At 42.6% G+C, this 15,269-nt stretch overlaps 1 protein-coding gene across 1 annotated transcript; it reads right to left on the reverse strand.

Annotated features, from left to right (window-relative positions):
- Positions 1-2,290: 2,290 nt before the first annotated feature.
- LOC137095054 (cytochrome P450 2G1-like) lies at positions 2,291-15,001 on the reverse strand. The gene is made up of 9 exons (XM_067461241.1): positions 14,775-15,001; positions 12,843-13,005; positions 12,149-12,298; positions 11,863-12,023; positions 8,201-8,377; positions 5,341-5,482; positions 2,945-3,132; positions 2,713-2,854; positions 2,291-2,480 (listed from the first exon to the last, which is right to left on the reverse strand). The coding sequence occupies exons 1-9, from the start codon at positions 14,943-14,945 to the stop codon at positions 2,299-2,301; spliced, it is 1,476 nt and encodes a 491-aa protein (XP_067317342.1). The 5' UTR covers positions 14,946-15,001; the 3' UTR covers positions 2,291-2,298.
- Between the last annotated feature and the right edge of the window lie 268 nt (positions 15,002-15,269).

The raw sequence follows: 15,269 nt of genomic DNA on the forward strand, positions 1-15,269 counted from the left end.
CTAGAAGCATTCTCTCCTGACGTTTCTGAGGATGCATGCCATAGATGCAGGCGAAACATCAGGCGAGAATGCTTCTAGAACATGGCCATACAGCCCGAAAAACCTACAACAACCCAATGACTCTGGCCATGAACGCCTTCAACAATACAATAAATATAACCAGAATATCAAGGCAAGAAATCCTACAATATCTGCATTGAACTGGAATGTATGGCAGTGTGGACTCAGATAACTCACTTCAAAGCAGATGTTGTGGGATTTCCTACCTTGATATTCTAGGTTATATGACTGTGTGGTAGGGCCCTTAGAAGCTAAGATGGATCTGGTCAGGTCAGTACTTATAGGGTAGACTACCAAGGAATACCAGGTGATGTAGGCTCTATTTCAGAGGAAGGAATTGATAAAACCATCTCAGTATTAACAAAAGCATACAGAATTCCATTTGCAGGCAGAAGGTGATCAATAGCTAGCTTCACAACACAATAATAATAATAATAATAATAATAATAATAATAATAATAATACTTTATTTATATTCTGCCCTTCTTACCTCGAAGGGGACTCAGGACGAATCATAGTGCACATACACAGTGAACATTCAATGCCATGTTATATAGACAATATAGAGACAGACAAAACAGAAGGAGATGTGTTGTTGTTTCATCACAATGCCCAGCTTTTTGGTGGCATGGAAGGTTGGGCTTGAATCCAGCCACAAGGGGTGCTGTTGCTCCATCCTCTATGATGAAGAGCCACCAGGACTTCCTCCTTCCTTTTGGTTGCTGGGCATTTTCTGATCTTCTTTCTTTGTGGCATTGTAAAACATCTCCCCCGCTTTTAGCGGTCCCTAATTTATCTAATTACAGCTAAAGCTGTTTTTGAACTGCTTAGGTAAACAGTAAGTTGGGCTGACAGTCGGCAGCTTATGCTAACTCTTCCTCCTCTCTAGATGTAGGTGAACTACAACTCCAAAACTCAAGGTCAATGCCCACTAAACCATTCCAGTATTTTCTGTTCATCGTGGGGGTCCTGTGTGGGAAGTTTGGCCCAATTCTATTGTTGATGGGGTTCAGAATGCTCTTTGATTATACATGAACTATAAATTCCAGCAACTACAACTCTCAAATGTCAAGGTTTATTTTCCCCAAATTCCACCAGTGTTCACATGTGGGCATATTGAGTATGGAAGTGTGGACTTAGGGCCCTTCCACACAACCCTATATCCCAGAATATCAAGGCTGAAAATCCCACATTATCTGAGTGTGGACTCAGATAACCCAGTTCAAAGCAGATATTGTGGGATTTTCTGCCTTGGTATTCTGGGATATAGGGCTGTGTGGAAGGGCCCTCAGATAACCAAGTTCAAAGTAGATGTTGTGGATTGTCTGCCTTGATGTTCTGGGTTATATGGCTGTGTGGAAGGGCCTACAGGATACAACCGATAGCAAGGTTTATTTTCCCCAAATTACACCAGTGTTCACATTTGGGCATATTGAGTATCCATGCCAAGTTTGATCCATCATGGTTTGAGTCCACAGTGCCCTCTGGATGTAGGTGAACTACAACTCCAAAACTCAAGGTCAAAGCCCATCAAACCCTTCGCGGTCATGGGACTTCTGTGTGCCAAGTTTGGTTCAATGCCATCATTGATGGAGTTCAGAGTGCTCTTTGATTGTATGTGAACTATACATCTCAGCAACTACAACTCCCAAATGACAAAATCAACCCCCCAAACTCCACTATTATTCAAATTTGAGTGTATCGGGTATTTGTGCCAAATTTGGTTCAGTGAATGAAAATACATCCTGCATATTAGATATTTACATGAAGATTCATAACAGTGGCAAAATTACAGTTATGAAGTAGCAACGAAAATAATTTTATAATGGGGGTCACCACAACATGAGGAACTGTATTAAGAGGTCGCAACATTAGGAAGGTTGAGAAACACTAATCTAACCAGTCTAGGCTAATGGCCATTCATCCTCTATTTAAAAACCTCTAAATAATAGGACTCTACAATACTAAAAGGATAGATCATGAGAACTATCCAATTGAGCCATGTTTAGCAGGACAATTGAAACCGCAGTTCCATTTACTACAGTGCATAGCCTGCAGTAGAGGGAGATAAGGCACAACCCAGAAGGTTTTGTAATGCTTAAAACAATGCTAAACGCTGTGGTTGTGAATAGTTCTCAAGAAAAATGGCCAGGGGATAGATTACTACCAAAGTTCTTGAAAGACCTTTCCTGCCACAAATCTCAAGATGGAAAATGGCAGTAAATAAATAAATAAATATCAGCGCGGCACCAAACACAACTGGTAGACAGGAGGAATTTTTGAGAAGCCACTGAGTTGTGGAGAGATGTCAATGTCCTTTGGGTCCAGAGACGATTTCACAAAGAAGTTTTGCAGGATAGTAGTGAAATACAAAAAGAGCTCCATGCGGGCCATGGATTCTGCTACGCAGACACGTTTTCCTGGGGAGAGGACAAAAAAAAAGACAAAGGTTTAAAGGTCAGTAAAAAGACCACCAGGTCAGGAAAATGGCTGTTATGCAGAATGGATGGGAAAGCATCAGCAGTTATGGGTCATGCAAAAAGAAGGACCTCCCATTAAACTGCTTTTGAATTTGAAAAATGTTTGCAATCAGACTTCAGAGTCAAGCTGTTGAGGAGCAAAAAGCAAATAGAACATGGCAAAGAATCCTACCTGAGGAGAATGGCACAAAGGCATCATTCTTCTTAAAGTGTCCTTCTTCATCCAGAAAGTGCTGAGGGTTGAATATCTCAGGGTCATTGAAATATTTGGGGTCATGTAAAGCTGAGCCAAGAAAGGTAATGATGTTGGTGTCCTGGAAAAACAGAAGACAGAGAAGTGAATTGTCCATGATGGGGTGAGGGATGAAAGTGATGAAGATCTCATATAAACCACTTGAGTCTACCTTGGGAAGGAGGTAGCCCCGGAACTCAGTGTCTTCAGTCACTTTGCGAGGCAATGCTACAGGGAGGATATCTACCAGCCTTTGGATCTCATGGATGACAGCATTTGTGTAGGGCATGTTCATCCTGTCTTTGACAGCAGGGACGCGGTTGCGACCGACAACACGATCAATTTCTTGGTGGACCTTCTCTGTGAAGATGTTGAGAAAATATGTCCAGGAGAACAATCAGTGGAATAGATGATATATAAGCCAGAGAAGGGTGTTATATTATTGGAAGTTTGCTTTAGGACTGCCCTGGAAAACTTATGGCTCTCCAGGTGTTTGAGACTCGAACTCTCAGAAGCTCAGGATCAGATACCTGTACTTTTCTTCGCATTCATTGGAATCCAGAAAATTGCACTATACAGCCATCATCTGCTTTTTCAACAACCTGCTAGACAACCAAAATAACCTGTCCTTTGGTTGTTTTTCATAGAATCATAGAATCAAAGAGTTGGAAGAGACCTCATGGGCCACCCAGTCCAACCCCCTGCCAAGAAGCAGGAATATTGCATTCAAAGCACTGACAGATGGCCATCCAGCCTCTGTTTAAAAGCTCCCTCCACCACACTCCAGGGTAGAGAGTTCCACTGTTGAACGGCTCTCACAGTCAGGAAGTTCTTGCTCATATTCAGATGGAACCATTTTTGCCTCTCAACTGACACTGCAAAATTCAGCATCATATTTTCAATTCAGTCTATATGGAGTCATTTGTGGTGCATCTTGAAAAACCTGCCTTGAGTCACCGTATGGTTGTGGGCAGTGTATCTCTGCTACAGTAGTGTAAAGCATAATGCTTATAATACAGTAGAGATATAGTACTTCTGTTTATGCTTATAATATATATGCTTTACAATATACATTATAATATATGCATGCAATATATGCGTGTGGATAGAGATATAATATGAAACAATTACTTAGGTTAGGGCTGCAAAACACCTCTCCTATAGAAATGTCTAGATCCTGCAGCCCACTTCTATGGCCAACTTCTGCCAGAATCTGACTATAGAGAAAAACAAAAGAATCTAGAGAAAACATGATACCCAAACCCATGAGTTATCAAATGCACAAAAATAAAACCTGGAAAGGTTGATGGTTATTCACATAAGAATATAAGGTAAAGGTAAAGGTTTCCCCCTGACATTAAGTCCAGTAGTGTCTGACTCAGGGGGTTGGTGCTCATCTCCACTTTTAAGTCGAAGAGCCGGCGTTGTCCATAGAAGCCTCCAAGGTCATGTGACTGGCATGACTGCATGGAGTGCCGTTAACTTCCTGCCGGAGCGGTACCTATTGATCTACTCACATTTGCATGTTTTCAAATGGCTAGGTTGGCAGAAGCTGGAGCTGATAGCGGGAGCTTGTGTTGCTCCTCGGATTCGAACCTGCAATCTTTCGATCAGCAAGTTCAGCAGCCCAGCGGTTTAACCCACTGCGCCACCAGGGGCTCCTGTATAGGAATATATTGAATATCAAACCTCCATTGTTTTCCGAGGCCAAGCAATATTGTACATTCAGAGTGACAGGATGAAGGAAGAGATCCTGGTGTGAGTGGCTGGCAGGAATGTGTGTTTTTATACTGCCATATACAATACAAGTCTACATCGGGACCACCAAACGCAGCATTGCCCAAACATGAATCAAGGAATATGAAAGGCACTGCAGACTAATTCATCCAGAGAAGTCAGCCATAGCAGATCACCAGATGAACCAACCTGGACATGGCATATTATTTGAGAACACAGAAATGCTGGACCACTCTAACAATTACCATGTCAGGCACACAGAGAAGTAATTGAAATCCTCAAGCATGTGTTCAATTTCAACAGAAAGGAGGAAATCATGAAAATGAACAAAATATGGCTACCAGTATAAAAAAAAAACCTCTAAAATTATAACAGTAAATAAAGAACAAAACTCAAACACAGGGAAACTCCAGACAAGAAACAATCAGAGACAACTAATCACCTCTCAACAAAGGATTCATTCAGGCAGTAACAAGTCACACCTAAAAATTGTCAGGCCATCAAATGCTAATCAAGGTGGCCAGTTGAAACATTCACACCTAGCTCCAACAGACAAAGTTCTTTCTTCCACCCAGGACTTATAAACTCAATTTTCCTAGTTTCCAACAGACCTCACAACCTCTGAGGATACCTGCCATAGATGCAGGCGAAATGACAGGAGAGAATGCTTCAAGAACATACAGCCCAAATAACCTACAACAACCATATATTGCTCTTATTTGGCATTAGCTATTTCTATGCATGCTAAACTATTATCGCAACATCCAAATTCAGGCAGGGCTTGATTTGGGTTAAAATGTGTATTGCCCTTGAATTTGCCCACCTCCATACCTTCTACTTCTGGGTATTTCATCATCAAGAGGAATCCATATCTCAGGGTAGAGCTGACAGTTTCTGTCCCACCAATGAACAAATTGAGAGTTACGAGGATCAAGTTACTCATTGTGAAGTCAGTGGAGGAGTTTCCCTTTTCCTTCACAGAAATAAAAAAAGAACCAGTGTTCAATTAGCAAATATATGGCAGAAGATATTTTTACAGATTATTATTATTATTATTATTATTATTATTATTATTATGTAACCATCATACCTAAGGGAGCTCAAAGGTAGAATTCTGTCCATGACTTGTTGTACAAGAAGGTATTCAGTACTCCTTTCCACAATGCCTTTGCTCCATCTGCAGAATGGTAGCTGGATATCGTCTGGGCATAACTATTAGGGCTGTCCAACCACGGAAAAATTTGTTTCTAAATTTGATTCGTTTTTTGGGGGTTTTTGTGTTTTGTTATTTAAAAGAATTCCGAATTTTTTCTTTAAAAAAGTTCAATATTTACGAAATTTCGGAAATCACAAAACAATTACGAAACAATTACGAATCGATTCGTTAATGGCGGCCGCGATCGCGCAATACGCTAAAAAAAACTTCTGAAGCTTCCCTCTCCCTCTGTTGTTGACTGTTGGTGTGATAATTATATTTTTTTTTCACTGAGAAAACAAACAGCAACCCTAAAACTTGCACCAGACATGCGGAAATAATAATGAATCAATAACGAATCGATAACGAATCAATAACGAATCAATAACGAATCAATTACGAAACGAATTGGAAAAATTCGTTTCGTTTTTTAGTTGCTCCTGAATGGTTCGTTATCGCTTCGTTATAAAAAAAAATGAATTTTTATCGAATTACGAAATTACGAAACGAAACTGCCCAGCCCTAATAACTATGTCTCTGGGTTTGACTCACTGTGAGGTTTTACCTGGATGCCTTCCAGCAGCCAGAGAAGAAGGAGAAGCTTTCATATTTTTCTAGTGGGCAAAGGTTTCTCCTTCTTTCACTGCTGTGCCCCCAAAACTGACTGAGGCTTCAAAGCCTCCAGTAGTCAATTAGGAATAGAAGTTATTTATTTATTTATTTATTTAATTATTTATTTACTCTATTTCTGTCCCACCCATATCAGCCCAAAGGCAACTTAGGGCGGTGTACAGAGTCAGCACAATTCGATGCCATATATAAAATACATACATTGATAAAAAGCAAAAAAGAAACATTACAGTACATTTAAAATCATAAAAACAATGAACAATATATTTTTTTTAAAACGATGTCCTCTCGTTCAAATCCTCATCATTTTGATCGTCTTGGCTGTTCCCGGGTCATTTTCCAATTCAAGTTTGTCTGTTTATCCTGAGGTTCTGAATGCTTGCTTGAAGAGCCAAGTTTTCACTCTTTTTGGAAAGGTCAGGAAGCAGCTGGCTGATCAATTATCCCTAGGCAAGGAGTTCCACAGCTGAGGGGCCGCCACAGAGGAAGGCCCTGTGTCTCGTCCCCGCCAAATGTGCTTGCGAAGCAGGGGGGAATGAGAGCAGGGCCTCCTCCAACGATCTCAAGTTCCTGCTCATAGGAAGAGATGCGTTCAGATAGATAAGCTGGGCTGGAACTGTTTAGGGCTTTATAGGCTAAATTGTGCCCGGTAGCAAACTGGCAGCCAGTGGAGCTGATGCAACAGAGGAGTTGTGTGCTCCCTGAGCGCCGCTCCTGTTAGCAACCTGGCTGCCACACGCTGGACCATTTGGAGCTTCTGAGCTGTTTTCAAAGGCAACCCCATGTAGAACATGGGTTGGTGATGGGCTGGTGCCTGGGACTGGATCTCCACTGGCTTTGTACCAGGATCTGGTCCCAGATTATCTTCTTATCTCAGATTATCTGACAGTGTAGACCAGTGGTTCTCAACCTGTGGGTCCCCAGATGTTTTGGCCTTCAAATTCCAGAAATCCTAACAGCTGGTAAACTAGTTGGGATTTCTGGGAGTTGTAGGCCAAAACAACTGGGGACCCATAGGTTGAGAAACACTGGTGTAGATTCATATAATTCAGTTCAACGCAGATAATCTGGGATCAGATCCTAGGATATAAGGCAGTGTAGGTCCAGCCTGGATGGTCGGCGTCTGTTGCATAGTAGGAGAAGAAGCAGGGACAGCTGTCTTGATTTTTATCCCATATCAGATGTGTAAATAGGATGTTGGAGGTAGATGACTCCCAACAGCCCAATCTGATTATAAACCAAGCCTGTTTCAATGTCTGGGTGCCTACAAAATTAGAATTCACCACTAGAGAAGCCCACTGTAGGGTCATAGAAACCTCGGCTGCATGTCTCTAAACCAGTGGATCCCAATCTTTGGTTCTCCAAGTGTTTTGGAATTCAACTCCTAGAAGCTCCAGCCAGCTTGGAAAAATGTCAGACAATCCAAAGCTGAAGTCCAATACACCTGGAGTACTAAATGTTTGGAATCATTGCCCTAAATGGTTATAAGGATCATTCTGTTGCTCTTCAAACTGTGCAGGGAGCCCTTCACATTTCCTGGGGTTAGGGATGCTGGGCCCCATGAAAGTGGAAAAACCATACATTAAAGCATGTCTCTATGTTCAACTCCTAGCTACCAATGCCTAGAGAAGTGTCAGTTCTAGGAGTCTCTAGGTCCTCTACTCTAAGCAATGGGAGTCTGAGAGATTCCAGAGAAAACATATTAACCAAACTCGTGGAGGCCAATTGTACACCAATTATTTGTATCAACTGGGAGTATTCCACTTTCCTTTTAGTCATTCTTCCCAGTTTCCAGAACTCAAAGAATAGACCTAGTTAACTTCCACTTTAACATTACATCTTATTTCCTTCAGTGTCAGAAAATACCTTCTCCATCTCAATAAGGAAGTAATCAATAAAATCTCTTGGGTTCTTGGGATCTAAGGTGTCTTGATTGACTTTGATTCTCTCAGCAATGAAGGTGTTCAGCTCCTCCAAGAGGTTGTAGATACGCTTGTGTCCTCCAGGCAAGTATTGCATGATGCCAGAATACATATCATACAGCTAGAATGAAGAGCAACAGTTACTGCTTTTATCTTTCATTAACAGCATAAAAATGATAATAATAATAACAATAATAATAACAACAACAACTTTATTTTCATATCCCGCCTCCATTTCCCAGAAGGGACTCAGGGCGGCTTACAAAGGGACATGCCCAACAAAACAGGTTAAAATAAATGAAAATCAATATCAAACATCAATAAACATAAAATAAGACAACATGATAAAAACAATTAAAAGCTATATCATGGCTGAGCAAAAAGTGCTGGGTTTGGTTCATAATTAATAAATGCAATGAATCCTAAGTAGAGCCAGGGAAAGTGCAACAATTGGAAGGCTGGGCTAGGAGGCTAATGTCCTTAGACTATTAAAGTGTTAGACATCCAGAAAGGGACCATGTTAAAGTGCAGGAGCTGGATAGGTCAGGAAATTCTGCGGTGACCTGCCTAATCAAATGCACAATGGAACATCCCTTGCAGAAAATTGAGAGAATGGGAGCCTGTCTGATCCCCCTGGGGAGGGAGTTCCAGAGCCGAGGGGCCACCACAGAGAAGGCCCTTTCCCACATTCCCACCAACCGGATGGTCTTAAAGTATTTGCTGGCTCATAGGGGAAGATGCGATCATGAAGAAAGGCAGGTCCTGAACCATTTAGAGCTTTGTATTGTGATTGGAAACTTGTTGGAAGCCAGTGGAGCTGTTTGAACAGGGGGGTTGACCACTCCCTATAGCTAGCTCCCGTTAGTAATCTGGCTGCAGATCTTTGAACCAGCTGTAGTTTCCGGACTAGCTTCAAAGGAATAATGCTACATAATGTGAACCATGTTATGGGATTCCAGACATTACTTATATTCAGCCTTTCTTCTTGCACAAGACTCAAGGTATGGTTAAAGACAATTAGTACTCATATTTTAAAAATGCAAACAATTTTATTTATTAAATATTTTAAAGACATTTAGCATAGTGGTTCTCAACCTGTGTGTTCCCAGATGTTTTGGCCTTCAACTCCCTGAAATCCTAACACCTGTTAAACTGGCTGGGATTTCTGGGAGGGGTAGGCCAAAACATCTGGGGACACACAGGTTGAGAACCACTGATTTAGCATGTAGTGTACGAGACAGTAGACAACTGTGGTGTAGTGATTTGAGTGTTGGACTAGCACTCAGGAAGACCAGATTTTGAATCCCTACTCAGCCATGGAAACCTACTAAATGGCCTTTGGGCAAAGCACACACTCTCTGCCTGAAAAGAGAACAATTGCAAACCTAATCTAAACAAATCTGGCAAATCAACTTTCCATGATCATAAGTCAGAAACAACAAGAAAGCACACAAAAACTAAATGTTTGGTAGTCTTCCCACCACTGTTCAAAAGAGGTATTTTTAATCTGCAAAAGTGTTTTTCATTGAAATATTTTTGTCAAAAAATCATCTAGTGATTACTAGGGGTGTGCATGATTCCATTTGGAGATTTTGGAAAATTTGGTGATCCAGCAGCAGGATTGCTGAAAACGGACTGGACAGGACCCAACCAAAGACTTAACCAGAATGGATCACAAGCAGCCGGATTTTTCAGCTGTTGGGGAAGATGGGGCTGAGTGTCACTGTACCCAAGCTGGAGGATGCAACTTGTGCACAGCCTTGCAAATCATACAAGAGCAGGCGTCTGGCAGCAGCGCCTCTTCTTCCTTCTTCCCCGGCAGCCTCCTCCATTAAATCCCCTGTTAGCAGTGTGCTCACTTGAGGCAAATAAGGCGAGAGAGAGAGAAAGAGAGAGAGAGAGGAAGGAAAGGCTTCCCTAGGCCTCTCCTCCAGAGAAAGCCCCACCAGGAACTCTCTTTCCCAGCAGCACTTTGTGTGGCATTGAAGTAGCTTCTGTGCACCCTCTTGGGGTATGATGGGAGTTGAGGTTTCACTCTCTGTTTCTCACATCCCTTTCTCAGCCAATCAAAGGCCAAGTTGATTGTGTTCATTCTCCTCTCCTCTTGTGGTGCGCGCAGATTGGGACTTCAATTCCCAGACTCCCCTCCCCCCTTGTGTTTGTTTTTAAAAATGTTATGGTAAGGGGTCTAGGATGCATGGGGTACGCCTCATTCCTCCAAGTATCTTGTCCACATCCTCAGGTTTCACCAATTGAAACGAATCCATCAAAATCAGACAAGCAGACACTCTAGTTACATCCACAGAGACTGCCGTTAACATGGTGTCCAGGCCAGAGTGGATCAAAGCGATTTTGTCTGCAAAGAATTGAGCAAAGGCTTCACAGTGAGCTGCTGAGCTGTCAGGGCTCCCATCCTGAGAGGTGGAATTTAAAAGGCCTCTGACAACTCGAAACAGTTCAGCCGGATGGTTCTTTGCAGATGCAATAGTGGCCGCAAAGAAAGATTTCTTTGCGGCCTTTATTGCCACGGCGTATGCCCTTAGAAAGGACACAAACCGTGTTCGATTTGGCTTGCCCGACTCCGAATGCCACTTGCTCTCTAGTTCCCTCTTCCTTCGCTTCATCGCTGCCAACTCCTCATTGAACCAAGAAACTGGTTTAGCTCGGCTACTTGAGGGAATGTTCTGGAGCGATCATGTCTATTGCCCTAGTCATCTCCCCGTTCCAGAGAGTGACCAAGGCATCAACAGGATCACCTACCGAGGTGGCGGGAAACTCCCCAAGAGCCATCAGAAATCCATCTGGATCCATAAGCCTTAAGTTGGGGCGGACCAACTTAATGAGTCCTCCACCCCTGCAGAGGTTAGGGGGTGCAGTGAGTCTAAATCTGACCAGGTAGTGGTTGGTCCATGGCAACGGAGAGATGGTCAACTCCTCAACACCACCACCATCCTCCCATCCCTGGCAGAAAACCAAATCCAACGTGTGTCCCGCACTGTGAGTGGGGCCAGATACCCCTTGGGGCAGCCCCATGGTTGCCATGGAAGACATGAAGTCCTGAGCTGCTCCTAATAGGGAAGCCTCGGCGTGTACATTGGAGTCCCCCAGCACAAGAAGCCGTTGGGACTCCAATGACAGGCTTGAGACCACCCCCACTAGCTCAGGTAGGGAGACCGTAGTGCAGCGAGGTGGACGGTACACTAACAGAATCCCTAGCATGAGTAGTAGTTGTCAACACAGTATTGCTGGGATTTCTCAAAGTGCAAGCAGGTAGAAATTAAAGTGCAAGTAGATATTGACTTTGTCAACTTCCAATAGATATCAATAAAGTGCAGCATATAACAACTTTAAAGTGCTAAGATGGTATGAGGCTATTAAAGTGCAGCAGATACAACTTTAAGTGCTAGGATGGTATAAAGCTATTTAAAGTGCAATGAGTTTACTGGCTTTACATATCTTGTCTTGTCATGTATGATAATATTTGTGGATATTTGTTATATCCCCATTTTGTTTATCATCCCCTGTAGAAGCAGAGCTTCTCATTGTGGGACACTTTGCTCCAGTATTTGAAAGGAATGATTCCTTCTTTAAGGTGTTCCTTTTTACCTGTGCCCAGGGGGTGCTCATCTCATAAAAGGTTTTGTTCACCCTATCCAACATAGAGAGAAAGGCCTTGTCTTCATACTCAAAACATCTCCCAAAGACAATGGAGCAAACAATGTTGGAAGTTGTGCAGCTGAGAAGGAAGGTGGGGTCAAAGGGCAGACCTGGAAAAGCACAAAAGAGAGAACCATCACTGGCTGCCACTTTTGATGGCTAGATGGTGGCAAAAAAAGCCACCAATATTCTTTTCTCAAGTGAATGGGAAGAGCTAGACAAGTTTAATACCAACTTTGGGTTTTTTTTAATTTCTCCAGCAGGTACTGCACTTCTTCCTGGATCCGCTCTTCAATGGAGCCCTTCCCCATCCCCAAATTCTTCAATGTGACGAGAGTGAAGTGACGGAGCTTCTTCCAGGACTTCCCATTAGAGAAAGACATTCCTGGAGACAGAGATATGGACATTTCCTTTGAAAGTTACAGTCCTCCCTGCAAGGCAAGAACCTCCCCAGATGGAATAGTAAAGCAGTGTTGACAGAGGTGGGATAGTGTCCCTCTCACAGAGTCCCCTAAATTTTAGTCTAAATTGTTGCTGAGTCTTCCTCCCTTATTAACATATGAAATCCCCTAAGGATTTACTGTAATAGCATTCCTCAACCACTCCATTTTTGGCATACAACACTACCTACAGTGATGGCCCTTTATAAACAAATGATGATGGAAATGGTGATGGCTGTAGTAATGGAAAGTCATATGCAATCTAATGATTTCATCCATTAGATGTCCAGAAGATCTGAGAAGATTTAGGTAAAAGATGTTCTTATTTCTCATACCACTCTGGAAACACAACCGGATCCTTCTCTGACATTCCCTCCCCCTCCCTTGCCATATGGGACTAGGGGACTATCACAGCACAATGATGAGACCTGGATTGCGACAGGGGCCCATAGCCTGACAATGAAGGGTCTTGGCCTTCAGTTGACTCACCTGAACCTTTGAAGGTCTGGTCAAGGATTGCCACCTCTCCCCTCCCACAGAACTGGTCAGCATGGTCCACCAGAGCTTCCTTCAGTGCCTCATGTCCACAAAGAACCACAACTCGGCGGGGGCCCAGGTACAATGTGAATATTGGGCCATATTTGTCCTTCAACTTCAAGAGATGGACAATACCAGAAAAATAATAAATGTGAGGTGGGTGAGAAATAAGCAGAATTTTATATAAATCACGCACAGTGATAACAGCATGGAGTAAGTGCATGGATAAACCAGAGGCGTAAATATGGGGTGGATTGAAGGCATTGTTCTACAAATGAATCCCCTTCCCCTCATGAAATTTTCCTTTATAGTCTGCCTTCCACAGTTGTAGGTTTAGCTTCTGTGAACCTCTAGTTCCTCCAATGTGAATTTTCATCATAGAGTTGCACTGGAAAATCCTGAAATTCTTACAGAGGTTTTATTTTTCACATTTATTCAGTTCTAACTCCAATGAATATGGAGGGTGCACTATAGTCTCAAGATTTCTTATACTGCAGAATTGAGATGTCTCTCTTATATTCCCTTGTGTTCTCCTTCCCTTGGTCACTTTGCCTGCTCCTTTTATTTGGGTTCCCAAGGTAAAGGAAAAGATTTTCCCCTGACATTGAGTCCAGTTATGTCCGACTTTGCGGGTTGGTGCTTATCTCCATTTCTAAGCCGAAGAGCCAGCGCTGTTTATAGACACCTCCAAGGTCATGTGGCCGGCATGACTGCATGGAGCGTTGTTACCTTCCAACCGGAGCGGTATCTATTGATCTGCTCACGTTGCATGTTTTCGAGTTGCTAGGTTGGCAGAAGCTGGGCTGACAGCAGGACCTCATGCCGCTCCTTGGATTTGAACCTGCGACCATTCGGTCAACAAGTTCAGCAGCTCAATGCTTTAACCCACTGCACCACCGAGGGCTCCTTGGGTACCCAAATTGTATGTTCAAAAGACTGGACAAAGTTTTAAAATGCTGCAATCATTTCTGATGACTGAAGGAAAAAAAGTTGGGAAAATAGGATTCTTACAAGGAGGGGGAAAGATCCTAATTTTGCCTCTTGTAGCTACACCACCTGAGACAGCCTATCCATTTCCTTAATAATAATATCACTTGGGGTTCTCCAGTAACAGGTTGAGAATTCAGGGCAAGCAAAGAAAAACTCTGATCCATGCATAGGTTTTTTAGGGATTCTGTAGAGCAAATAAGGATAGAAGGAGAAAAGAATAGACTTCAACCTAAGCTGTGGACTTCCCAGAGGAATCCAATTAACCATTGGACACTGGATTAGATGTGCCGTTGAGTTTTCAATATAATACAATAATACAATAAGCCTTTATTGGCATATACATATCAAAGAGGTATAAAATACAGTGCAAATAATAGAAAAAGGAACTTCACATTTGCTACACATTCAGTTTACAGACTTCATTCATTAATCTTGCCACTGAAAGGCAGCAGCTAAAATCTTGACAATTTAAAAACATAATTACTTTGTCTGAGTCACTCTAGTTTTTCAAGGAAACGATAACATGTGGTAGTAAGCTAGATCTTAGATCCTGGTAAAGTGGGCAGTGCAGAAGAATATGCGGGATGGAATCCAGCTGTCCTGTGCTACAGGGACAAAGCCTCTTATTGCTTGGTAGACCATTGAGTCTTCCTCTACGGAGCGGAGATGGCATGATGTTAAATCTAGCCAGCATGTAGACTGATAGCTGCCTTGAGGAGATAACTGAAGACAAGGGGAAAATGGACGCTGACAGTAGCCCTTGAGTTTTCTCAAAGTGTTCTAATAGTGAAGCCATACTATCAAGATGTAAACTGAAGAATGGAAACTCTCAAAAAATAAATGTACAAACTCTCCAATCCCACTTTTTCTCATGGCATAAGTATTACAACTCACCGCTATGAAGGACTTGGGAAGATCCTTAGGGTTCAGTTGCAGTAAGTTGCCAAAGAAGGGCAGGGGCATTGGCCCGGGTGGAAATCTCCCCTCCCTGTACATCCACTTCCATGTAGAGATGAGGACCAGGCAAATGCCCAGCAAGATGCTCAGCACCCATTCAAGCTCCATGGGGAATAGTCTGGGAGTTTAACTAGATGCCTGTCTTGGCGCGCACATGGAGCTCCTACAACTGAAACCAGTCTTCTTGACCTCTGATGTAGAAGAAAAACTAGTTTTTTGATATCTTCACCCTTAGGCTGACTGGAATACACTCTGTGTTGAAACTGAATGTTGCAAAGTCAAAGAGATTTTTTTCTGCCTCAGGTCTAAACACCTAAAAGCTCCTATCTGATTTTGAAAGCTAATAGAAAACCCTATGGAATTTGTGAGGTCACCATACGTCAACAGGAGACTTGAAGACACACGCACACAGAACTGATGCAAATACAGGGC

The sequence above is a fragment of the Anolis sagrei genome, chromosome Y, assembly GCF_037176765.1.
Source record: "Anolis sagrei isolate rAnoSag1 chromosome Y, rAnoSag1.mat, whole genome shotgun sequence".
Classification (NCBI taxonomy): Eukaryota; Metazoa; Chordata; class Lepidosauria; order Squamata; family Dactyloidae; genus Anolis; species Anolis sagrei.